Raw genomic sequence first — 24,559 nt, forward strand, 5'->3', positions numbered from 1 at the left:
CTGTTTCTTGTGGGGGTTGGTGGCAATTCTGACTTCCCATTCCTTATCTCATTTATTACTTTATTTAGGAAATACTCTTTTTTTAATTTGATAGGCTGAGGTCTATTTCCTAATGACTTTCACCTAGTTTTAATTTTCAGCAAAAGAAACACTTAAGATATAAGTCATAGGTAATACTTATGCCTGTCTGATGAATGAGGGAATCTAGCTTCCGCTGGTATTTCATCTTTGACTTCTAACATGTAAGAAGCCTTTGCTTTAGTGGTCATCTCTCCTCCTTTTTCGTCCTTTCTCCTTTCAGAAGTGTTCATCTGTAGCGTAGGATTCAGTGATCCCCGAGTGTTTTAAGCTGCAGAGCTCTTTGTTCCGATGATTGTAACTCACATAAAGGAGATAAAAGTGGAGCTGTGTGGGCTGAAGGATGAGAAGGGGAGAGGGTAGAAATGGAGCCCCAAGTTCTAGACAAGCCTCCCCCCATCAACTCCTTCATCCTGGCAGCCTAGGAAAGGTTTCTCTAGCACAATTTGGAAACATCTGGCTGAGTCATTTTGGCCCACATTTTCTTTCTGCTGAATTCATTTCCATTCTCCCAGGGCGGCCTACGTAAATGTTTTCTAGTTCATGTTGACATCTTTCAGTTATTCATGAACTGTGACCATACTACCCTGTGAGGTTCTATGAGAAGCTCTGTGCATTGCGATTCTGTCTGCATTGCTTTGCAGATGATGAGTTGCCTAAAATGAATGAACTGGTTCTGACCTATCTAAGTGTATCACATGGAGATGTTCTTGTCTCTTGATTTCAGTCTAGGTGACACTCAGGTTTTCCAAAAGTTCTCTCCCTGATACACACATTATTTCATTGTTTCCTGTGTGCTAAGTGCACACAGGATGCAAAGATGAATAAGACCTTCCCTTACGGAGCCCTCAGCCTAGCCATGACAAGAGCCAGTTATGGAGTTCCTACTATGTGTCCATTGCTTTACATAGTTTTTATCTCATTAACTTTGGTGCACATAGCCAGCAAGTGAAAGGACCCAGGATTTGCAAACAAGAAATTATTCTGACTTCAAAGCTCATTCCTTTAACTGATGGGCAACCCTTTATCTAACCTGGCCCCTGCCACGGAGAAACTCACAGGCAAGGCTAGGCAGAGAAGTGGTCAGTGATGCTCTAAGGTAACAAGCATTTCACAAAAGCCTGGGGTAGGAGGTGACATTTGCACGGGGCACTAAAGGATGATTAGGAGCTCATCAGGTGGAAGGAGTTGGGAGTGGGGCTGGAGCTGGTGTCTTTGATAATGCCTTCTGGGGAAGATGCCAAGTGTTTTAGATTTCCATTGCTTATACTTACCTCCAGTTTTTAGTGGCCTACTTGAATGTCATTTATATTGTCATTTACACCACTCCCCAAGGCCAAATCATATATGTGTTGCAAAGCTGGCCAATAGGGATTGTATGAACTGATCCTTCTCTGGGGATTTTCTGCATGGGTCTGTTAATTCATGTATTTCATGTTGAGAATAAAGTATGGGCACATGAAGGTTTGGGGGATATTTTACATAAGACATTCTCCTATGTAGGCATGAAAATCTTCCCTGACTCCAATCCTGTTGCTAAACAGCGAGGTCTAGCCCAGAAGGCATGGAGGGGAGCAGAGTTTCTGGGAAACCAGAAGAGGACGTGGAGCCCCAGCCAGGGGACAACTCCAGAGGGTTTCTTTGGGATACCTTTCCCTACAGGCCACTGAAGACAGCACGGCAGTGGAAACATCTGCATCACCCACCCTGGTGTGTGTTCCCCTGACAATCTGTGGGCTTGTTCCACAGCTGGCACCAAATTCCAGCTGAGCAGACAGCCCCAGAAATGTCACCTGGAGTTGTTAAAAAAACATAAACAAGGCATCTGTCACACTGCCATCGCCAAGGTCATCTGCTGGCAGGAGGTGACCGAGGAGGATCATGGCTGTGCCATGCCATCGAGGGCCAACCTGTGGGCAGACCTGCCTGTGCCAGTGCTCCCTTGCTCTGCAGATACATTCAAGGGTGTGAAATTGTGCAGGGCCAGACGTGAGAAGCTAAACAACCTGAATGAAATCCAGCCACTTTGGAGTGAAACATGAGCGTTTTAAAACATGATTTTCAAACGGTCGCAGGGTTAGTATTGCATCTGGTCTCCTCTCATGATTGCCGGGAGGCCACCAGCCCAAAGCTGGGGTGAGACATGAGCTGGAGGGTAACCTGAACACTGAATTTAGGGAGTGTGTTGGTCATACAAATCACGCCGACTGAGAGTTAGAGATGGGATTTACACCCGAGCTATCCATCAAACCACTATCTGTGTGAACTTCGACAACTTATCCATTTCCTCTAAGCCCCAGTTTTCCTATCTGTAAATTCCTTCCTAGGATCGTTGTGAAGGTTAGATAAGATAGTATGTGTGATAATGCAGGGCTGCAGAGGGCCCTCAGTACATTTTATTTTGGTTTTCTCTACCCTCACTTACAGGTGAGGGAACAGATTTAGAGACGGGGAGTTCATAGCATATCAGCATCAATGATCCTAGCAAGAACCACCGTACTTTCTTCCTCCTTCCTTCACTTCCTTTTTCCTTATTTCCCTCATAATCCACTCCCCTTCCCCTCCCTACCCTCAGTACACATGATATTATGTTTGATGGGTAGCTTTTGGTTTGTATATATTTTTGCAAAACACATTTTTTGTAGAAACGTATTCTTTAATTTGTTAAATGGTTTGAGTTTACACATGGATGCCTTATGTGTTTTGTGCATATTTACATTTATATTTAGATTCCTCTTTTTTCCTTAAGTACTGTGTTTATGGTCCCTCCATGTTGCTCTGTGTACACATAATCCATTGCTTATTGCTATGTGTATGCATAAACCGTTGCTTCTTTTTTTTTTTTTTTTTTTTTTGAGATGGAGTCTTTCTCTGTCACCCAGGCTGGAGTGCAGTGGCGCTATCTCAGCTCACTGCAAGCTCCACCTCCCAGGTTCACGCCATTCTCCTGCCTCAGCCTCCCGAGTAGCTGGGACTACAGTCACCTGCCACCACGCCTGGCTAATTTTTTATATTTTTTAGTAGAGACGGGGTTTCACCATGTTAGCCAGGATGGTCTCGATCTCCTGACCTTGTGATCCGCCTGCCTCGGCCTCCCAAAGTGCTGGGATTACAGGCATGAGCCACCATCCCCAGCTGCCATTGCTTCTAATTGCTGCTTAGCATTGCACGGTGTGCATCCAATCTGTTCCACAAGGATGGACACCCAGGTTGCCTCCACACTATCCCCATAGTCCATCTTCGTGTAATTCTTAAGAAGGGACCAAAAGATATTTATTTACAAGTTTCCCTCTTCTATTAGACGGTGAGACAGTGAGAGAAGATTTCCTGACTTTATATACAAAGCAGATAGCACATAGCAGTTTCTCAGTAAACACAAAGCCATTGGCTTCCCAGGCAGCTGAACACATGGTCTCAGGCCCAGCCTCCTGTGTCCTTGGTTCCCAGGAAAAGTGACAGCCTTAGCGGCAGCACTGTGATTACCATTATCTTGTCATGAAGGTTTATGATGAGTAAGGGAAGTGCCTTTTAGGAAGAGAAAAGATGAAAAGCCTTCCCATGTGACATATACTAGAATTCCTTGAAACCTGAAGACCCCACATGATGCACCTGTTTATTCAAACACATGCATTTGAGTACTAACTCTAAGTAACAGTGGGTATGGATTTGGTGAACTCTTTGAATGCTTTCAGCATTTCCCCAATCTGTAGGAGATTCTAGTTCCTTAGAATTGGATACTGAGCCCTGTTTGATGAAACTTGCTGTGGCATTTGGAGAGGATGCAGCTAGGGTTCACACGTTTAACCATGGATGGATCCGTCAGTCAGTCTCAGTTCATGGTAGACAAGAAAGGAGATACGTGCTGACAAGTCATGTAGGAAGTGTACTGCCTTAAGCAGTATAAACGTCTTCATTCCTGAAAGGCATATCTGCTAGGTTGATTGTGAAATGTATTCTGTTTTATTTTTTTCTCTTGTTTTTCTTTTTGGAGGGTGAGGGATAGCCTACTTTAATATCAGAAGATTTTTTGTTTTATTGAATTGCGATACTGAGTGAAATGACCTACCTTTACTTGAACTGCAACAGAGTTGCTGTAGACCAGGGGTGGGCAAATTCTTTCTGCAAAGAACCAGGTAATAAGTATTTTACACTTTACGGCCACATGGCCTTTGTCACACCTGTCACCTCTGCTGTTGTGGTACATAGGCAGCCATTAGACGGTATATAAGTAAATGGGCATAGCTGCATTCCAATAAAACTTTGTTCACAAAATAAGAAGGGGGCCAGGTTTGGCCCATGAGCCCTGGTTTTCCTACTCTTGTTTAGATGCTCATGCACTTGCTACACCTGGAAATCAACATAAATATAGTAGGTCCAATAAGGCAAACCAGCTACTGTTTCTTGCCGGTATTCTCTGCTATCTCTTCAGGACACTCTGAACACAATGGATAGGAGTAATATGAACAGAAAACGGAAGAAGGACTTGTCCTGTATCAATTTTGGCTTGGTTGTGCATGCCGGAAAACCTAAAATAACAGTACCCTGTACACAGCAGAAGTTTATTTCTCTTTCTTGTTAATACGGTTTGGAGACAAGCAGTCCAGGGATGTTATGGCTGCTCTTCTCACAAAAGCCTCTGCTCCTTCTATTATGTTTTCTCCCACGAAGGGTTTGGTCTCATGGTTCCAGATTGTAGCAAGCATTCCAGATAGGAAGATGGGAAAAGGCGGGTAGGAGAGGGAGAGTAAATGAAGAGCATGCATGCTGACAGATGCTGCGACAAGCTTTTCCAGTGGCTGCCTGTCATGGTTAGTTTTAGGTGTCAGCTTGGCTAGGCCATGGTACCCAGCTTCTTCTCAAACACCAGGTGACATGTTGCTATGGAGTTTTGTTTTGAAGATGTGATTGATAATTCAGTTAGCGGACATGGAGTAGAGCAGGTCCCCCTCTACCATGTGGGTGGGCCTTATCCAATTAGTTGACGGCTTTAGGAGAAAATAATGAGGTCTCCCAGGGAGGAAAGGATTCTGCCTCCAGACGGCCTTCAGGCTTGAGCCACCATCCCAACTCTTCCCTGGGTTTCCAGCCAGCTGCCCTGCCCTGCAGACTTCACATCTGCCAGCCCCCACAATCCACCATCCTTAAAAATGTCTCTCTCTCTCTCTCCACACACACACACACACACACACACATACACACACACACACTATTGGTTGTGTGTCTCTGGAGACCCCTGCTGCGTGTGCAGCCCATTCATCTAGAGGGCTCCGGGGCGGGGGGGATGTACTCCTTATCCACGGCATTCTAATATTATAGAGACACAAGAGAAGGGACTTGGAAGGACAGGCAGACATTAAACTACCCAGAAGTAATGTGCCTGTGCTCTTATTGCACCTCCACATTCTTATTTTTCTTACAAATAAAGAATTTAAAATGAAGGAAGCCCCAGATCACCTGGGTGTGACTCTCTAGCCTTTTCCCACTTCTAGTTCAAGAGATGTACCCGTGTTCTTTTAACCAAAGAAAAAAACATTGCATCCTTTACTCTAGCAGTAGCGCCTGAAGCATGGGGTGAAGGTGATGAGTGGGTTAGGGACATTGCATGCTTTACTCTAGCAACAGTGCCTGAAGCATGGGGTGAAGGTGATGACTGGGTTAGGGCCTTTGGGAACTCTGTCCCAGCCAACCCTCACCGTCCATACCCGGCTGGGAGGGAAAGCTGTGACCCCTGCAGCTTTCTTGGTTGATTCTCCCAAGAGGAAACTTTTCCTCTCGAAGGCTGGGGGAGAGACAGACTTTGGACAAAGTTCACTCTCCCAGCTATAATTTAAAGTGTGGACAAAATGGGCCCAGATGTTCAGCCTTGCTTGTTGGGCCCGATTCTGGTCTGCGTTCTCATCCGTGAGACCCTCGGCCTCCCTGCCCACACCAACTCGCCTTGGGACTTCTTTGAGACATTCTTACTGAACAAGAAATAATTCCCCAGGGTTAGATTACTGGACACAAGAGAAATGTGTTCTGCAAGCTGAGGAGAATTGAATTTGGCTTCAGGGACTTCCTCCTCCCCAGGTGAGGTTTACCAGTCTGTAAGGGTCTCACAGGTGATTTGGGTCCATTTTTGGTGCACTTTATTTCTCTTCCTAGACCCTTTCCTTTGTCTTCCCAGACCCTTCCCCTCAAAGGGGTGCTGGCGTTTGGGTTGCCCATGGCTCCTTGCCCCGGTCCGGTGAGCCCTGACCACGCAGACCCATCAGCTTCCAGGGACCTCAGCATTTAAGTAATGGGCGTGCAAGAGAAAACCAAAACCAAACCCAAACAAGCCTCCAAATGCAGAGAGAACTCCTCAGTGGGAGCTGGAGAGTTCTAGTTGAAATGTCTGAGGTGACAGTGAGCACGCAATGGTCGATTGTTGGAAAGCTGGTCCTCAGGCCAGAAAACTCATCCACAGTTCCATCCCACCTTTGTCTTTTTGTGCGAGTTGAAGAAAAAGTGTGGGTTTTTTGTTGTTGTTGTTGTTGTTTCTTTCCAACTAGTTTCTTTGGATCCTGGCATGACTCCAGAAGAATCGTACCCTGCTGCCCCACATTCATTTTTATTTTTAGGGAATTGTAAGTTAGAAGAAGTGACTTCTCTTTGCAGATGGTAAAGACTTACAATCCAAAATCATCACAACTCACAATTTAAAGACATTTTGATCTCTACCTTCCTGAGCAAATCAGCCGGCAGGCCTATTTCTTGTAGGGCTTTTGTCTGCACATAGTAGGTCCTGGATAAATACTTGCTGATTAAATGATATTTGAAGCAAAGCGACTGCAGCTGATTGTCTACTTAGGGCAAGGTGAGTGTAAATCAGAAGGGTGAGAAATTGCATCAGGCTGCGGAGGGATGCAGGCCTGCTACAAACAAACCTAATTAGCTGTGCCTCTGCCAGCAGCCCTACTCAGACACATCTGGAGGGGAGAGAATAGCTAAGGCTAGATTGGCTTTCCCAAGTGAAAAAGCCTCTCTTCAGTTGCACCTGCACAGGACTGATTGCGCCTCAAATCCATTTGTCAGGCTGGTTGCAGGTATCTGAGAGATTGCTAATAGAATTGGGCAAAAGTGCCCGTGGGTGTGGGAGGTAAATAGCATGGCAAGACAAGTGGCTGGGAGTCCCCGGTTGGCAGGTGGGCCTGCCCCCATGCCCCGCCAGGCTCCATGGGGTACCTATGCCCAGCGACCACAGAGAAGAGCTGTCTTGGCTGAGCATCAGGTCCTGGTGCAGTCTTTGCTAAGTGTGTTTATCGGCTGCCACGAGAGTACTTAGCTGCAAAATGGAAGTGCTTTTACTCGTAGACACAAGGAGCCTTCACTAGGGAGGCACTGAGATCAGCACTTTTTCCAAGATGCTCCTTGCAAGGTACTTGTGCTCCATCAAATTGGAATTCTTCCTAGACACAAAGGGAGGCACTGGCCCAGAGTCAAGGTCATAGCAAGACCCCTTGAGCTGCCTGTTTCTTAGCAGAAGCTGGAGTAGACAGACATGACTTGAGACGTCTTAAACTTGTTTGGAGAATTTGTGGCTGGATCTCCCGCCCAAGCACTTTGGAAGGGTCTGAAGAGACACAGGACGTGTGTATGTGTGTGTGGGGATTTGGGGCTGTGTGTGTGTGGGGTTGGGACAAGGGCTTGGATCAAACATCTGGATATGAATACCAACTCTGCCATTTTCTGCTGACTGTGAACTTGGAAGAGTTATCAGTTCAAGCCTCACTTCCATCATAAGTGAAATGGGGATAGTAATCATTATTATGGGCTGTCGGGTACTCCAAAAATCCATGTGTTGAAGTCTTAACACCCAGTGCTTCAGAATGTGATGATATTTGGAGATATGGTCTTTAAAGAGGTAAACCAAGTTAAAATGAGGTCCTATGGGTGGACCCTAATTTAATATGGCTGATGTCCTTATAAGAAGATAGATTAGGACACAGACACACACAGGCGATGTTATATGGTGGTTTAGCGTCTAGACTGCCAAGGTTCAAGTTCTGCTGTGAGTTACTTGCTCTGAGTGACCTTGGGTTTCGTATTAAATTTTCTGAATATCAATTTCCTCACCTGTAAAATGGGGGAAATAACAGTCTGCCTCATGGTGTTGCTGGAGGTGTGAGGTCAGATATTAACCATCTGGCACTTCCACTGCTGCAGGTAGCTTGGCCATTGTTATTGTTATGATTAAGGGCAGGTGAGCATGTAGTGTCTTTCTTTGCTAAGTATATCTGATGCCAAGTCAGTATTCACTGAGCACCTCTTCTGTGCAAGGCACTTGGAAAGGAGTGCAGTGTCTCTTTTTCTGCACTCTTGCCCCTACTAGATTCATCCTAAAGTCTTCTCTGAGTTGCTTTTCCTGCAGTCCGTAGTTACTGAAAACCATAATACTTATAGATGCTGCTTTCTAGAAATGAGCCTGTAAAGTCTTGTATTTTCTCTTGGTCTGCACAACTTTAGGGGGGTAACACGTCCTGTATTTGCCAGTTGTTAACCTTCTCTTTGACCATGGAGCTCTAGATGATGGCACTGATAATGCCCAGGAAGATTTAGTTTTGATCTCTAATGAAAGATAGGCCTTTCTGTATTTGCAGTAATAAGCAAACACCTTTAGCTTGAGAGGATAAACTTAAGTACAATGTTTGTTCTCTGGAGGCATACTGATTAAAACATGAATAAAAGGCAGTCCTATTTCATTATGGTAAGAACATTTAATACAAGATCTGCCCCTTTTTTTTTTTTTTTTTTTTTTTTGAGACAGAGTCTCGCTCTGTCACCCAGGCTGGAGTGCAGTGGTGCAATCTCGGCTCACTGCAACCTCCACCTCCCAGGTTCAAGCGATTCTCCTGCCTCAGCCTCCCGAGTAGCTAGGACTACAGGAGCGTGACACCACGCCCGGCTAATTTTTTGCATTTTTAGCAGAGACGGGGTTTCACCATGTTAGCCAGGATGGTCTCGATCTCCTGACCTCGTGATCTACCCTCTTAACGGATTTTTAGTGTGCAAGTTATCTGTAGGTACAAGGTTGTACAGCAGATCTGTCAAACTTACTCATCTCACATAATTGAGGCTTTATGCCTTTTAATTAGCAACTCCTCCCCTTCCCCTCCCACCAGTCCCAGGCAACCACCACCCTGTTCCTTTTTTCTCCATTAGTTTGGCTACTTTCGATGTCTCATAGAAGTGGAACCATGCAGCATTTGTTCTTCTGTGCCCAGCTCATTTCTCTGGCATCTTTCCTCCAGGTTCATTCATGCTGTCACCAATGGCAGGATATCTCGCTCTTTTGTTCTTAAAAACAGCCAAAGTCAAATATGTAAAAAGGTGGGCAGCTGAGAACCTGGTACCAGAATGTTCCAAGGAAAGGTACTGAGTGGCACAACCTGGCCTGGTTCTCCACTAGTAATTCCTAAACTTCCCCACCTGGAGGCTCCTGATGACAGATGGGTGAATGACAGAGTAGATGAGTGAGGGAGGTGGGGAGCCCCGGTGGGGCCTGGCTGGTCAAAGTCCAAGCAATCTGATCCCAACAGGACATTCCTTTGAAGGATCATGTATCACTTTACAAATATCCACAAGCTTTGCACTCTATCCATATTTGTTTAGGTGTAAAAAAAATATTTTAAGCTCTTTACTGAGAAGTAAAATGCGACGCACCCACATGGATTCCCTAGCATGAGCCGCTGAGCATTCCCTGAGGTACCGCTCCTCAGTTTAGGGTTTAGGTCAGGGGTCCTGGAATCAATGAAGGAGACCTGTCTTCCTCTTGTCTGCTGTCTTCCTCCTGGATATCACTCCTGGGTCAAGCCCATGGTCTCAGTGGGTTAGCAATGAATCCTTCCTAAGATGCGAACAGATGGGAGCTCAACATTTGACCTAGCCCTGAGGTTTTAGATTTTTTGTTTGTTTGTTTGTTTGTTTGTTTGGAGACGGAGTCTTGCCCTGTCACCCAGGCTGGAGTGCAATGGCACCATCAAAGCTCACTGCAACCTCCACCCCCCAGGTTCAAGCGATTCTCCTGCCTCAGCCTCCCAAGTAGCTGGGATTACAGGCATGTGCCACCACTCCCAGCTAATTGGGGTTTCAGGTTTAAGAGGAATCTCGGAAGGACAGGGTGATCTGAGGTCCTGAGCAACTCTGAGGCTGAAACTGCACAGGTCTACTTTAAGGCAGCGGCTGTGATTTTCCCTGTGACTGAGGTCTTCCAGGGGTCAACTGCATTTCAGCTGTGTGAGGGGAGAGTGACTGCCCACCTGGCTACCCAATCCTTCTTTCTGAGCCCCTGTTTACTCGGCTGCTGGGGCTTCCATGACAGGTTTGCTTGGTGACCTTACACTGCAGTGGCTCCCGGGGCCAGAGATGTGACCAAGGAGGGACCTTGCACTGAGGAACCTGTGACTGTAGGAAGACCCTCTGAGGCCGACTCTTGCTTGGCCTGGCCCAGTCCCTCCTACCAACACTGATAAGAACTTACGTTCCTAGCATCCCAGTAGGCAGGGTCACAAAGACAAGCTGAGAACTGATACCACTGCTGTACCCACCCCTGGACCTCCCTGTCCCGTGCAGGAGTCTAAGCCAGTGCAACCAAGGCCGAACACAAACCCATACCACACGGCAAGGGTTTCACACGGGGTTTTCATTTCTTTACCCCTGGCCGAACGATGCAAGCTACCAGCCATCTACCCAGACTTCTTAGAGTCTGTGCCAAATACATACTCAGACCAGAATTAAGTTCAGGCCATGGTAGAGCTGACCAGCCACTCTGCCATGACTTGGGCTCAGCCATCAATTCCAAAGAAGCACACAGTGCCTTGCATTTTGCTGGCTGGTTTGTTTTTGTAAAATGATGGGGCGGGAAGCAGTGCCAGCTGGGCATCGGAAAGGGGCTGAACAAGGGGAAATCTTCAATAACTTTTAAATGGAAACATGTCTAGTTGGCCTCTTTTCTGTAAGGAACTATACTGGGCATCACAGAGGTGCAAAGACTAGAGCGATCGATTCAGGCCCTGGCCCGAAGGACTTTATTATTGAGAGTTCCCCGTATATATAAATGGCTAAACTCTCAGGCCAGTGAATGCCTGTGACCAAGTGCCAATGGGTGAAAGTAGAGGTTCCAGACCAGGAGTGGGAAATGCATCAACAGGGAGCTTGGCCACACACCTGCCCGGAGTGCAGAGGAACAGTGCCAGGCCTCTGGGCACTGAGTTCTGAGCTTCTTCTGGAGGGCCAGGAGATACTCCCACCTGCAAATGACTGGCTGATTGCACTTTCCTTAGAGTTTGCCACCTGCATTTCCGCTCTACCCACTAACTGTCTGCTCAGGTGCAGGGAGCCAGGCAGGGGCAGTGGTACCTGGGTCAGGACACGACAGCAGTCTCTGCCCTCAGGCAGGGAGTGCTGGACAGTCCATCTCCTGTCCTGCTTTGTCTCTTTCTCCTTGAGCTCAGGACACAGTGGGGAGCCCTCATGTTTCTGTAAGGTCAACACACAGGCTGGAATGTTTTTTTTTTCTTTTCTCTCTCCCTGTCTTTCTTTTAATGGACAAACACCCTTGAGGTCCTGGTTGATTCTCTTAGAGAAATGTAGATTCTTTGATTCTAACGATGGAACATAAGTTTTCTGAATTTTAAGGAAAATAAAGCCCAAGATTTCAACAACCAGTGTTCCTGCCAAATCCACTGGGCAAACAGAAAAGCTGCCTGCCTCCGGTGCTCCCAGACCCCCTTCCTTCTCAAACACGCATCAGACACTTTGCACCAAGAAAAAACAAAGGGCATCCCTCCTGGGGCCACCCCTGCCCCCTGTCCAGGTATGCGCTGTCTGGCGCGCCCTGCGTGGGGGCGGTAGGTTCAGACACCCGGGCGCGGCGCGGGGCCCTGATGGATGCGGTGACCGAGGCTGTGGCTGCGGGCGCGGCGTCTCCTCGGCAGTGGCTGCCTCCGCGGCCCCCTCCCCAGTCTCAGCCCCAGCCCCAGCCCCGCTGAGCGGGCGGCCGGAGCATGCGCCGTGCGCGCCGGGCCGGGAGGCGGGCGAGGAGGCAGCGCGCATCACTCGGGTCCCCTTCCTGCACCCAGCCGCCACTTGCCGGTTGCTAAGCAGTTATCATTGTTTCTGTGGCGATTGCAGAGGCTGATGCTAATTGGAGAAGCCCCACTAAGCAGCGGCAGCTTCCTGCTTCGGATCCTCTCTCCGCTGTTTGCATTTAAAGAGCAAACTCGGCTTGTCTACCCACCCTCCCTCCCCCATCCTCCCCAAAATAGCCTTGTGATTTCGGAAGTATGGACTAAAATCACACTCCTCCTCACCTTACCGCTTGGATTCTGGTGGCTCCCAACTCGCCGTCAGACCCCACCTGCCCCGGTGGTGGGAAGCGCCTGGACAGACCATGACCACAGCCAAGGAGCCAAGCGCTTCGGGGAAATCCGTGCAGCAGCAGGAACAGGTAATGCTGCTTGTGGGGGTCAGTAAGTGTGTGAGTGAGTGTGCATGCGTGCATATGTGTGTGCACGACAGAGACAGAGACAGAGAGGGAGGATATGTATTTAGTGAAGAATTTTGTATTTTGGATTGGTTTATGACTGTGGCCCCCTGAGCCACGAAGCTGGGAGGAGACGTAAAGTGCTGGGTGCTGCTGGAGTCTGCCGCTCTCCTCTCCCTGGCTTCTCTCTCTAAAGGGCGCCCTGGTTTGATGATTAAGGTACAGGCACAGGGAGCCTCTGTCAAGGTAAACTTGATGTGAAACACCTCTGGACAAAGGCCTCTCTCTACAGAGCCACCAGATCTAACGTGTTCCCTGGGAAGGTTCCCAGCTAGTACTTTGTAACTTGGGGGAAGAGGGGTGTAGCCAAAAACATCAGCGTATTCTGACCCTCCAACAGGACTTTGCTTTGGTTCTAAGACAAGTCAAAAGAAAATGAGCTTGTTGAAAGGACTTTTCTTTGGATACCTCGTGGCCCTTTCCTCCTGTTTCTCTCAAGAGCAAACTGTCCCTGCTAGAGAAGCCGAAGGATGGACGGTTGGGATAAAGGAGGACTCGGCCGAGAAGGTGCAGGTTTAAAGGGCTGGCCGCGGACGAGGAAGGCTGCATGGGTCCCACATGGCACAGGGAGGCCGCTTGCCTTGTCCTGAGAAGACCACGGTCTGCAGAGGCTCAAGGAGTGAGGGAGGAAAGGTGAATCAGCCAGCCGCTTCACCACGCGTGTAGACATTGTAATTCCCTTCTTAGGAGATCTTGAGGGTTCTTGTCTTTTAATCACTGCTCAGTTCACCTCAGGCAGATCGTTAAAATAGATCCTGGGAGACACCAATAGATTCACAAAGCAGTTTGCTCAAGCGTGGTAAATCAACAGCATAAGCTGACTTCTCCTATTTATTTTAGGGTTGCTGTTGGATCTCATTTGCTAGGATTAGGGCAAAGATAGGCCACCTCTTTAGAGTTCAGGAAGGTGAAGAGCCTCCTTGAGGACATTGTGTGACAGAATTCCATGCCAACTCTTCAGAGACTTACATGAAGATGAGTTTGGATTTGTATTTAGTGGGGTCATTTCCCAAAGCCCATTTATCAATAAAAGGGGGCCATTTTATTAGTACCATCATTATCATCATCTAAAGAACTTAGATGAAGTTTTAGTTCATCTGGGAAGAAGATTCTGTAAATATGGACATTAAAAATTTTTATATTCAGTGTGACAGTGTGCATAAGGGTTAATGCTCAGTATAGCTTGACAGGCTCAAAATAGACAAACCAAACCCTCCTCCTTTCAAAAATTCCACAGAATATTTGCTCAATAAAGAAATATTTCCACACTAAATTAGCATTCTGTAATTAACCGGATTTCTTTTTGTTACAGTTCTCCTGCCTCATTAGTTATGAAATAAGTGTGTGCTGGGCTTTCAGGCTTGAACCAGGACTCAGGTCGCATCCCTGACCATGGGAGAGAAGTGATAATTACGAAAGAGTGCATTGCTGTTCATAGGTCTACACCCAATACACCCAAGGATTGGGAGTCAGAAGCCCAATCTGTGTTATGTAAAAGAAATCCCTTGTTTCCTGTACAAATTTGCTCTTATTTTGCCTGATACTTCAGCATGCCAGAAGAGTGGGAGTAGTTAATTAGGGTGAGGGTTTTGGAGGACCTATGAGCTCTTGGTTTGATTTTATACCTTTTTATCATTGGAAATCCCGTGTCCTTGAACCTGTTCAATCGGAGAAGGCTTAAACTGGTATAAAACTGAAGAGCAGAGGCAGCCATGGCTACAGCGAGCAGGTGGGACACCCAGAAGAAGCAGCTGTCCTCATCCCATGCAATTGGGAAGCCCCTTTTTCTCCCTCCTCAGAGAGGTGTCACCTCGACCCTAAAAAATGAACAACTCCCCCCCCACACCATGAAGTACAATGAAGAGGGAAACAGCAGGGATAAGATAAGCCAGATGGGACAGGGGGTGAAAACCCCACATTTCAAGTGTATATACCTTGAGAAGACCCTTACCTGGGGTCTTAACACACTGCTTAGAACATAAAGAGGTAAATAACCTCCTAAAATAAAATCCCCAAAGACGGTCTCTTATTCCTGCAATATATATAATTTTGAAAGGTATTACAACTATTCTGTGTGCTTAGACTGCAGAACTCTTAATGAGTTCTCCATTCTTTATTTTATTTTCCTTGTTGCTAACGAAACTTTAGGGATACCTCTATTCCCAGGCTAGTAGGAATGTGTAGGGAAACCGAGAAAGAGGAATATGTTTCTTTTTTTTTTTAATTTTTTTTTGAGTGAGAGAGAGGATTGCTGCTTTGTGGTTTGGTTTTGAAGCAGGGGATCATTAAACTGTGCTAACTCAGTGACTGCCTGCAAATCACCAAGTGTTGATTCTTATGAGAAACTCAGTGGCACCTCACATCCTCATCTTGTGAGGCATTAACCAGAGAACTGGGATTGAATGGAGCCTGATGTCATCTCCAACATCCTTCCAGCTGTTTGGTTACTGCAATAGACTACCCATTACTTCTTAGCAAATGAACAGAGGAAAGTGAGTTTCTTTACCAGCCTTGGTATTTGGAAACCAGGCATATGGGTGGTGGGTGGAAATAATTTTTGTGTGCCGAGGATGGCCTCAAATTAGGGGGGAAATTAGAAAAAAAAAGATTTTACTATTAGTTAGAGATTGTTGTTTTTTTTCTACCTTGTTTGCTAAAAAAAATATGTATAAAGAGTATTTTGGGATTTTTGGTTTGTTTTTTAAAGGATACTAAATAAACAAGCCAGAGTAACAAGGAGAATTGGCTTCTGGGAGACTATTTCTCTTTCTCTTTGGAGATGCTAAAGTTTATTTTAAAATGAAGTATTGAGAACCCAGAGATGTTTGGAAGCAATATGTACTTTAATCTGAATGAAGTGAGTTGATCCTTTGGCTCTGAAGCCAATCAGGTGATACTGAGACTCCTCGGTGAAAATAGCTTAGCATTGGCTGCACCTGACCTCTGTTCCTGCACCGAGGCAAGCCTGGTGAGGGACCCAGAAAAAACACTGAGGCAAGCTTGGCTTAAATTTACTATATTCTCACAAGCAAATGAAACTCTTCCTTAGAAAACCAAATTAAGGGATTTTTTCCCTTAAAATAAATAAAAGTGCGAATTTATTTTAATACATACTATCTCCATTTCAAATGATTTAAAATTGAAAAGCAATGATCAGTAAAGCTATTAAGAGAAGACAGAAAACTTAATTCCCTCTGCTTGCAATAAGCCAGGACACATTTTTGCTCAAATATTACGCAGGGATAAGTTTTTCCTAGCATATTCTGTGCATGTGTATGTATGTGTGTGCATGCACGTGTACACACAAATACATGCACACACATGAACAGTCACACACATGCACACCTCGTGTGTCACAAAATCAGAGTTGGAAAGGACCCCACAAATGCACTCGTTGGTCCTAGTTCATGCTCTTGTGCTCAGGAATCTCACAAATGTGTGAGAATATGCCTTTCCTCAAAAGATCTCCAGAAAAACCTCCTCTCACATGGAAATAGCCTACATTCCACTGGCTAACTTGGATCTTTGGTTATATGTTCAGTCACATCTTTAACTTCCTTAGACCTGAAAATCAGCTGTTCTCATCACACCTTGTATATGTGACTGCTGTTTTTTGTTGCTTCTCAGTTTTCTTCAAGTTGTACAAATCCTAATAGATAACTCCCAATGTGTCTGTTCTATTAAATTATGAGCCCCAGGACCTAGTATTAACTGATAACTTAAATTAGGTGTCTGAACATATATAATAATGCCGTTACAGAAGAACTTTTTGAAATGAGTAGAAATTTTTAAACAACAGATTCCATAGAGCGGACATTAAAATGCATATGAATTCTGGGAGAGGTTAGGTGGCCTCCCGGAAGGGCACATAGGTAATAACCCAGTAAGAGGATTTCTGATGTTCCTGTCCACTGCTCTCTGAATTTGATCTCGTTGCTTCTTGCAGTAAATCCTGAAAGAGAGGGTCTAACTTTGACCATTATGAGAGTTAAATTTTTTATGTAACCATATTAAAAGGAAAAGGCAATGTGAGACATCCGTATTTAAGATAAACGTGGTAACAGGAAAAAAAGAAGTGAAAAGAACACAGAGAAACAAGATTCAATATTAGGAAGTGCACATAACTATTGAGGAGTCCCAATAGGGAAGGTGGTCCTTTTGCCGTTCAAAAAGGGCATGGGGTGGGGTTGGTGGCCCTTTCACAGTTCACAGGGACATTGGATGCAGCAGCCATGCTCACGTACATTAAATTCCATCTGCGCGTGGTCTAAATTATCTAAGACTCTGTAGATAAAAAGAAAACTTGAAGGAACTGCTAAAGAATAGGGACACCAGGTTCTTAGGATTGTGTAGAAGTACATCTAGGACTCATGGACTTCCAGAGCCAGGAGACAGGATGGAGTTTGGCTGCAAAATGGGCTGATGTGTGAAGGATTTGAGGAGAGAATTCGGAAGTCTTGGATATCCTACAGAGAGCAGGTCCAGAACCAGAGCTCCCTACTGGGAACACCAGAGTGGGTCCTTGAGCTGATGGGGAGCAGCATGGAGTCTTTGGGGAAGGGAAAGAGCTTTGCTGGTACAGTGCTGTCCTCAGAGGAGGGATGTCTTGCTTGTTACCAAAGAGAACAACATGATGAGGAAGCAAGCAAGCAACTAGCCTGGAGGCGGCATGCGCTGACAGGTAGTTCACAATCTTTTGGGATCCGTGTCACCAACTTACTAAAAGGTGCAAATCAGCAAGTGCCATTTAGCACATCAAATGAAAGCCCAGACAATTGAGAGCAAAGGCTGTACCTGAAGGTAGGCAAGGACAAACCAGATTGGCTTTTGGTGCAACCCAAACTCAAAACAATGGAAACAGTGTTTTTGTTTTGTTTTGTTTTTTAAAATGCTTTCTCTGTGCATTAAATGCATTTTGTTATTTTATTCTGACATTCCATTAAACGAAATCCTCCCCCCTCATTCTCGATACTGTGGTTACCAGGGCAGATGTAGTCGAAACCTTCAAATGCTCCATGGAGAACACGTGAGGGCTGGAGGGTGCTTTTCATTAACCTTCACCGAAACATCTTAGCTCCAGTGTGCACATGGAAAGTGTTAAGATGCTAATCACTTAGAGGAATGAACAGTCACCGTCTCTGCCTCATCGGGAATTGTAGCGTTATTATCTTTTATGGAAATGAGCTGTGCCTGTGTTTGGCACTCACTGATCTAGTTTTGCAGTAGGCATCGTGCACCCTCTGTCATTGAGAAAGAGAGGGCAGAGTGAATCTGTGGATCCAGAGTTCTAAAACCTGAGGAAGAGTATATAATTCGGGGAGAAAGTGATTCTCTATAAGCTCTGAGAGGTCAATGGTTGACGTCCTTGCTTGTAAAAGATCGGACAGGTGGGGGGTGTATCATCTTGTTTCAGACACTGTTTGGAAAAACAAAATAAACTAAAGTGGTTTTATTTGAAGATGTAGGCTTGGTTATCCCATAGCCTTAAATCATGGAAGTAGGTAACCATGTCAATTTGCACGGGGAGCCGCGTGCAGTGGCTCATACCTGCAATCTTTGGGAGGCCGACGAGAGAGGATTGCTTGAGTTTAGGAGTTTGAGACCAGCCTGGGCAACATGGCAAAGCCCCATGTCTAGAAAAAATAGAAAAATTATCCAGGCATGGTGGTGGCGCATGCCTGTTGTCCCAGTTACTCAGGAGGCTGAGGTAGGAGGATCACCTGAGCCCAGGGAGGTCGAGGTTGCAGTGAGTCGTGATCGCACCACTGAACTCCAGCCTGGGCAATGGAGCGAAACCCTGTCTCCAAAAAAAAAGAAAAGAAAAAATCTGGGTGGGATGTAAATCGCAATCCTGTTTGTTGGTGCAATTCTGCATGGGGCTGATATCCTGAAGTCCTTCCTGACTTTGATAGCATGTGTTTCTTGAAGTGGGGAGTGGAGAGGTCTCAACACACACAGCCCAGGTAGAATGATCAAATCCAGAAAGTTTATTCTCTGTCCTACTCCCATCCCCATTTGTTGCTGACCTTTCAGGACTCTTTACTGCTACATCCCGGGTAGGCCCTTAATCTCCACTGGTACCCACGGTTTAGCACCATTTTCTCATACTTGACTCTTCTATCAAAACTGCTCCATGTGCTGTTCCACCTGGGCCTTGCTAAATGACTGAGAAAAATCCAATCTTTAAACAAAAAGTGTAAGGTGGGTGTCATGCAGTACTTTCCTGAGAGCATTTGCAATTTCAACCATAGCTATTGGTGATAAAACCCAATGCAATTATTAATGGTGGAAATTTCAGGCACAAAGTTGTGGCAAGACCTGATGGAAGAAAAAATATTTAGTCACGTTGTTAAGGAATAATGAAGGTGAGGTCACAGCGGGGACAGTCTTGGCACCCCTTAAATCTTCAACAGGCTGTGCACATCCTGGAGGTATCTGTTCATTCTGTGTTCACATTAGAGCTGGTCTTGTATCAGGCAAGTACCAAATTACAGATCCTGTTGCTGCTTTCTGCTTTCAAATCCTGGAGGATTTGATGGTAATAGTGTTGAAATGTGCAGCAATTCCTTCTTAGGAAAAACTGCCATAATATGCACAGGCATGGAGTCAGTGCTGTGGGTCCCCTTTGATCCTGGTGGCTGGGATCCTGAATGCAGCTCTCCACCAATGGCTTTACAAAGCAGTTGCTGATATAATAAAGTCTTGCTCCTCAGATTTTTAGTGACAATGTATGTATTATTCCTTTACTAGTATCTGATCAATTTTTAAGAAATTTAACTTCCCCTGCCAGAGTTCAAGAAAAACTGCTTTCCCCAGTGTGAAACTGAACAAGACTCAAGCATCGTCTCAAGCTGCTAAGTTATTAATTTGGAACACAGGCTTTTAAAAAATATCTGTATGTGTGCCCGTGTGTGTGTGGGCGGAGGGGGGGATGGGAAACAAGCCAAATCTGCTGATTAAAATGGGAACACCGTGGTGATGGTGGGACTCTCTCAAAACACTTTAAAAGGCCGAAGTCCATCTTCTGGACATGCTCATAAGATTTCTCTTGGAGATAATGGTAATTCATTCTCTTAAAAAGGATTGGTTCAACACTTTGAATAGGCTACCCACAGCAAGATGTAAGATTACAACCAAAAATTATTCAAAGCATATTCCATGTTTTGTCTTTTGGAAATAATATGTGACAGAGGTGGTCTTGAATAGTAGTGATGTATGTTTTCAAATTAATGAAAATAATTTATTCCTTTATTCTCTAGCAGTGATTCTTGAAATTCTTCATTCTTTTTAGAATATTTGAAGTTGTTATAGCATTCACTGTAGGGATTCCAAAATTATGACACTAAGTATGTATCTCAAATCAGGCCTCTGAGTGGGAGAGGGAAGGAAACATATTTTTAATTTTAATAGTCTGCCTAATATCCCATCCACTTATTAGACAGATATTGGATCCAAGGAAGATTTTTATTTTGATAAATAGTAACGGGAGAGCCGAGGTAGGGGGAAAGGAGAGCTGGATGGGAACAGCTCAAGGTCAGGAGAGAGCAGAAGAGTCCCCATCCAGGGTGCCTGGACCCAAGGTGCAGCCAGCGGTCTGCTGGAGAAAGGTGGAATGTGGCTGCAGGGGCACAGAGAGATGGTTTGGGAAAACAGAAACAGGAACTGTGATATGAAAGTGTTTTGAAAGCATACAATGGAAAACAGCAGTAGGCTCGTAAATTTCTAGAAGGCAGGGAGGAAGTCTGAACTTGGCACAAGAGGCTCTGGCTTAAGAGAACAGGTGTTTGTGAAATAGTTAAAACCAGAGGAGTGACTTGGACATCAAAATTTCATTTTGTGAATGTGATTATTTAATCTAGGCATGTTTTGATAGGTGAAAAAAGGGACTAGAAACTTCTGGCTTTCAAAGAGCAAAAAGAGTTTGTTATTTCACCAATAAATTCAAGTTTACCTAGAAGCAACAAGATATTTTAAGACATGGTGTATGTATATATATATATATACACACACATACACCCCCTTACATATATATGTAGTACTTCTTGGAATAGCCTGAGAAAGAAACATTTAGGAAGATGATATAATTATTAATGCAACTTCTGGCTCTGATTTTGATGAGCCAGATATTTTGATGTTCATTTTGATGCAGTCTGCCATGCCTGGAACACCAGGTCATATGGTACATATGACTTGGTTAAAGAAGAGATTAACCAATAAGAGAACTTTGGCAGGTAAGAACTATTTTGCCATTAAAAACCATGAAGCTGTAATGTCTCAAAAGCTCCCTTAATGCATTTTATTAATTATTTCTGCTCATTACTAGGCTTGGGATGATGAAGACTTGACCCTTGACTTGCCAATAGCTAACTTACGGGGGAGTTGGGAGAATTGCTATGCTTTGGCATGGATGCCCCTGACTTCTGATCCAAGCTCCTCCACCTGCTAGTTGAGGGATATTGGACAGTTCTGGACTGATTCTATATCTATGAAATGGGGATGATTCCTGTCACACTGTTGCTGTGAAAAACAAAATATAGAAACACGGAATGCCGTTCTTGGCATGGAGATTTCAAACTCTTATTCAGTGAACACCTACTATGTGCTGACATCCCAATGCTACTTAGTCTTCTTATTTTCAGCATTTGGTCAGAGCTCATGTTCCATTTTTAAGATGATTTGTTCTACAAAATCATAGAATGTCTGACTTTTAAAGCATCTTATAGCCCCTCTTGCCCAGTGATCTTTGGACTTTTGTTTTAGTAACGTAAAGCCCTTTTCCAAAGGGCACGTCTTTTCCAAGACTGGTATGTGAAGGTGGTGAACGTGCTGGCTTAGTGCCCCTGACATGTGTCAGCAGAGCCCCACGGCATGGGGGAGCCCAGCTCACAAACCACACATGTAATTCAGCAGTCTAATTTTGCACAGGAGTAAAATCAAGCTCAGAGAGGTTGAGTAAATTACCAAAATCATACAGCTGGCAAGCTGCAAATTCAGAACACAACTCGCTCTTTTTTTTTTTTCTCCAAATCAAGCAATCCTGAGTGAAACGTGGGAAATATAATATGCCAAGAAGATTAACACAAAAACTGTTAACTGGCAACTGCAAAGGAAATAAAGGAATTAGATAATATGAATGGGTTAACAAATTCTCACCTGGAGGTCAGTTAAGAAAAGGTTTGTGTCCTCCAGGTAAATCAAACCTACTGCAGTTTTTCCTCTTCACATCTCATGGACAAACACAGCCATTTCTTCTTTTTATTGCACCAGTGCTGGGTGCGTAAGGTTGTTCATAGCAATCTGTCATATTTGAGTAATTCATTATTTAATGAGTTGCTTTTGAAGCAAGGAAAATAATGAGGATGTTACCATTGTTTGTCTCTCCAATTTTTAAGAGGAAGCAACAAATAGTAAATTATGCATGCTTTGGAAGTATGCAGTAGTTAATTTTCAATGTCATCTTACAGCTGAATAACCTCAAAGGTAGTAGTTATACAACAGGTGTGGGAATATGTGAGTGTGAGGGAGAGGAATCCCAGGACAGCACCTGTACACACTGGGGCTTTGGCCCAGCAGGGCTTCAGATGTTGAAACATCTGGAAATTTTATTTGCTCACAAGCTTAAAATGAACCGAAAGTATGTTGCTTATTAACACTTTTGAGGATCTGATGAAAGCCATAGGTCTGCTTGCCAGGAAAATCCCTACAATTTTTTGAGTTCCTAAGGTTCACATTCACTTCATTTCTGTCTGTGGACTCCAGGTTGAGCGTCTCTGTGGTCACCATGGTCCCCAGCAAGCTAGCACAGTCTTAAGACACATCAGTAGGAAAGTACTCAGTGCTCAAAGCTTACATAGATATTGACCAGCAGCCATCACCTCTGGGGGCTGTGCTAGGGAGGCACAGCATGTAGAAGAGGCTGGAATGGGCCGAGGAGAGTGGTAAGGGAGCAATGGGTAGGAGATCCCAGAAGTGGTAGGTAATGGACCGTGATCCATGTCGGGTGATTAAAGGCTAAAGGAATATGGTTCTGTCCTCAACTACATGGTGGCCTCAGCCTGGGATGCATGGCTGTGTCTTCCTCCATAGGGGGCAGTTTGACTAAGAACCCCAAGTATGGAAGACCTCAAGACTTTAATATGGTACTTCCTGTACGTTGACACACATATATAAGCTTCTGAAGGACACAAAACATGCCACGTTACTTGTTGTATCTCTGACGCCAAGCACAATGGTGACCCACTTACTTGTGTGCTAAATGAATCAGTGAGTGAATGAATTGTGTCCTCCTCTCTAAACCTCCTCTATTGAGTTATCTACAAAGTTGAGGGTCTGTGGTTTTACTATTTATTCATCAAATGAACCACTGAACAAAGTAATCAAATTTTCAGAGCCCTATAGAGAAATCAAATCCCCTCTGAATTGCTAACTCTCCTCGCTTTCCCTATTGTTTAAAGTGTCATTGCCACTCTTCCTTTCCCAACACTCCACCCTCACCTGTCCTACCCCAAAACATTTCTCTGCCACAGAAGCATGAACTATTCACTCCAGCCACCAGCCATGCATCAACATTCAGTCTTGCTGTGACTCATCTCCATAAGATAAGTGAATATTCTCTCATTTACCAACTGTATAGATAAGAAAACCATCAGAAATCAAAGAACTGTTGAAAAATGGGCATTTTACATCACCAAAGCCCTTTTTTGTTGTTGAAACAGAAGCTTCAAGTCTTCTCCATCCACTGAAATGAGTTGTTGAAGTGGAAAAATAAGTTCTAATTGAACCACCTTCTCTGATGCAGAGATGCAGAGAAAAAGCAGACTTGAACATTTGGGTTGATCTTCTGTTTCTCAGGTTGGAGAAGTGCTTTGAGGAAAGAAAGATGGGGGATCAAGATCAGAGGAAGGCAAAGTTCTGGAATGTTTGCCTCAGTTGCCCTCTACTGGGTCTGGCTTGGGGAAGTTTGTAGAAATTTTTAATGAGTCATTGTAGGTTCAGGAGAGATTTCAGGTGTGGGTGATAGGGTGAAATGCTTTCTTACACAGAAATGAATGAGTTAGTGAAACTGTAACATGTACAGTGGGGGGATTGTGGTACAGGAGAAGGAGCACCAGCCTGGGATTCAGACAGGTCTGAGTTTAAATTCCAGCTCTGGCACTTGCTAGGTAGGCAGCGTTGGACAAGTTGGGTAACCTCAGTTTCCACATTGAGCAAGTGCTTGACTAATAACAGCTGTGACTGTTACCAGTATGGTAATTACAGTATCCCAAGGTGTAAAGAAGCAGAAGCATGATTATATGAGTTGGGTCAAAGATTTGGCTGTCTCCCTGCCCCCACCAATCTGGCTACAGGACAGACTTTGCTAAATGGACACAGATTTACTTCCAATGAAGTGGGTTTGCTGCACTGAATAAAGTAGTTTACTTTTCCTTCACTGCAGCTGTGCTTGAAATTGGACAGAAAGCCGGGCGCGGTGGCTCACGCCTGTAATCACAGCACTTTGGGAGGCTGAGGCGGGCGGATCACAAGGTCAGGAGATCGAGACCATCCTGGCTAACATGGGGAATCCAGCCTGGGCAACAGAGCATGACTCTGTCTCAAAATAAATAAATAAATAAATAATTAATTGGGCAGAAAATAAGATACAGTTGTAGCAATTAGTCTGCAGTTTTTGACTTTATTAAATTCACTTAGACACGTGGCTGCACCATTATGCTAAGGTACCTGAAGCTCTATTGTGGTGTATTCATTGTCAAAAATGTGTTTGCGACGTAGATACTTCTTTTACTTAGTTCTATAGTGATACTGTTGTGAACCTGAAGTTGTCAAGCAGCTAGTGTATATAATTGCATGTAAAATAGACTGTATTTTGTACTTATTGAAATCTAATAGTGATACTTGGTTTTAGATTACTGAACG

The 24,559-nt window shown here is 44.8% G+C and overlaps 1 protein-coding gene across 2 annotated transcripts in view; it reads left to right on the forward strand.

The window, feature by feature from the left end:
- Positions 1-24,559, forward strand: part of DPP6 (dipeptidyl peptidase like 6) — an 863,103-nt gene that overhangs the window by 255,563 nt on the left and 582,981 nt on the right. The window contains exon 1 of one of the 2 annotated variants that reach the window (XM_024249876.3): positions 12,128-12,547. The exons of the other annotated variant lie outside the window; for it this stretch is intronic. Coding sequence (XP_024105644.2) covers positions 12,491-12,547 — 57 coding nt within the window. The 5' untranslated portion in view covers positions 12,128-12,490. Of the gene's footprint in view, positions 1-12,127; positions 12,548-24,559 lie in introns of those variants that run through there. 2 annotated transcript variants of the gene reach the window in all.

The sequence above is a fragment of the Pongo abelii genome, chromosome 6 (genome assembly GCF_028885655.2).
Source record: "Pongo abelii isolate AG06213 chromosome 6, NHGRI_mPonAbe1-v2.0_pri, whole genome shotgun sequence".
NCBI lineage: Eukaryota > Metazoa > Chordata > Mammalia > Primates > Hominidae > Pongo > Pongo abelii.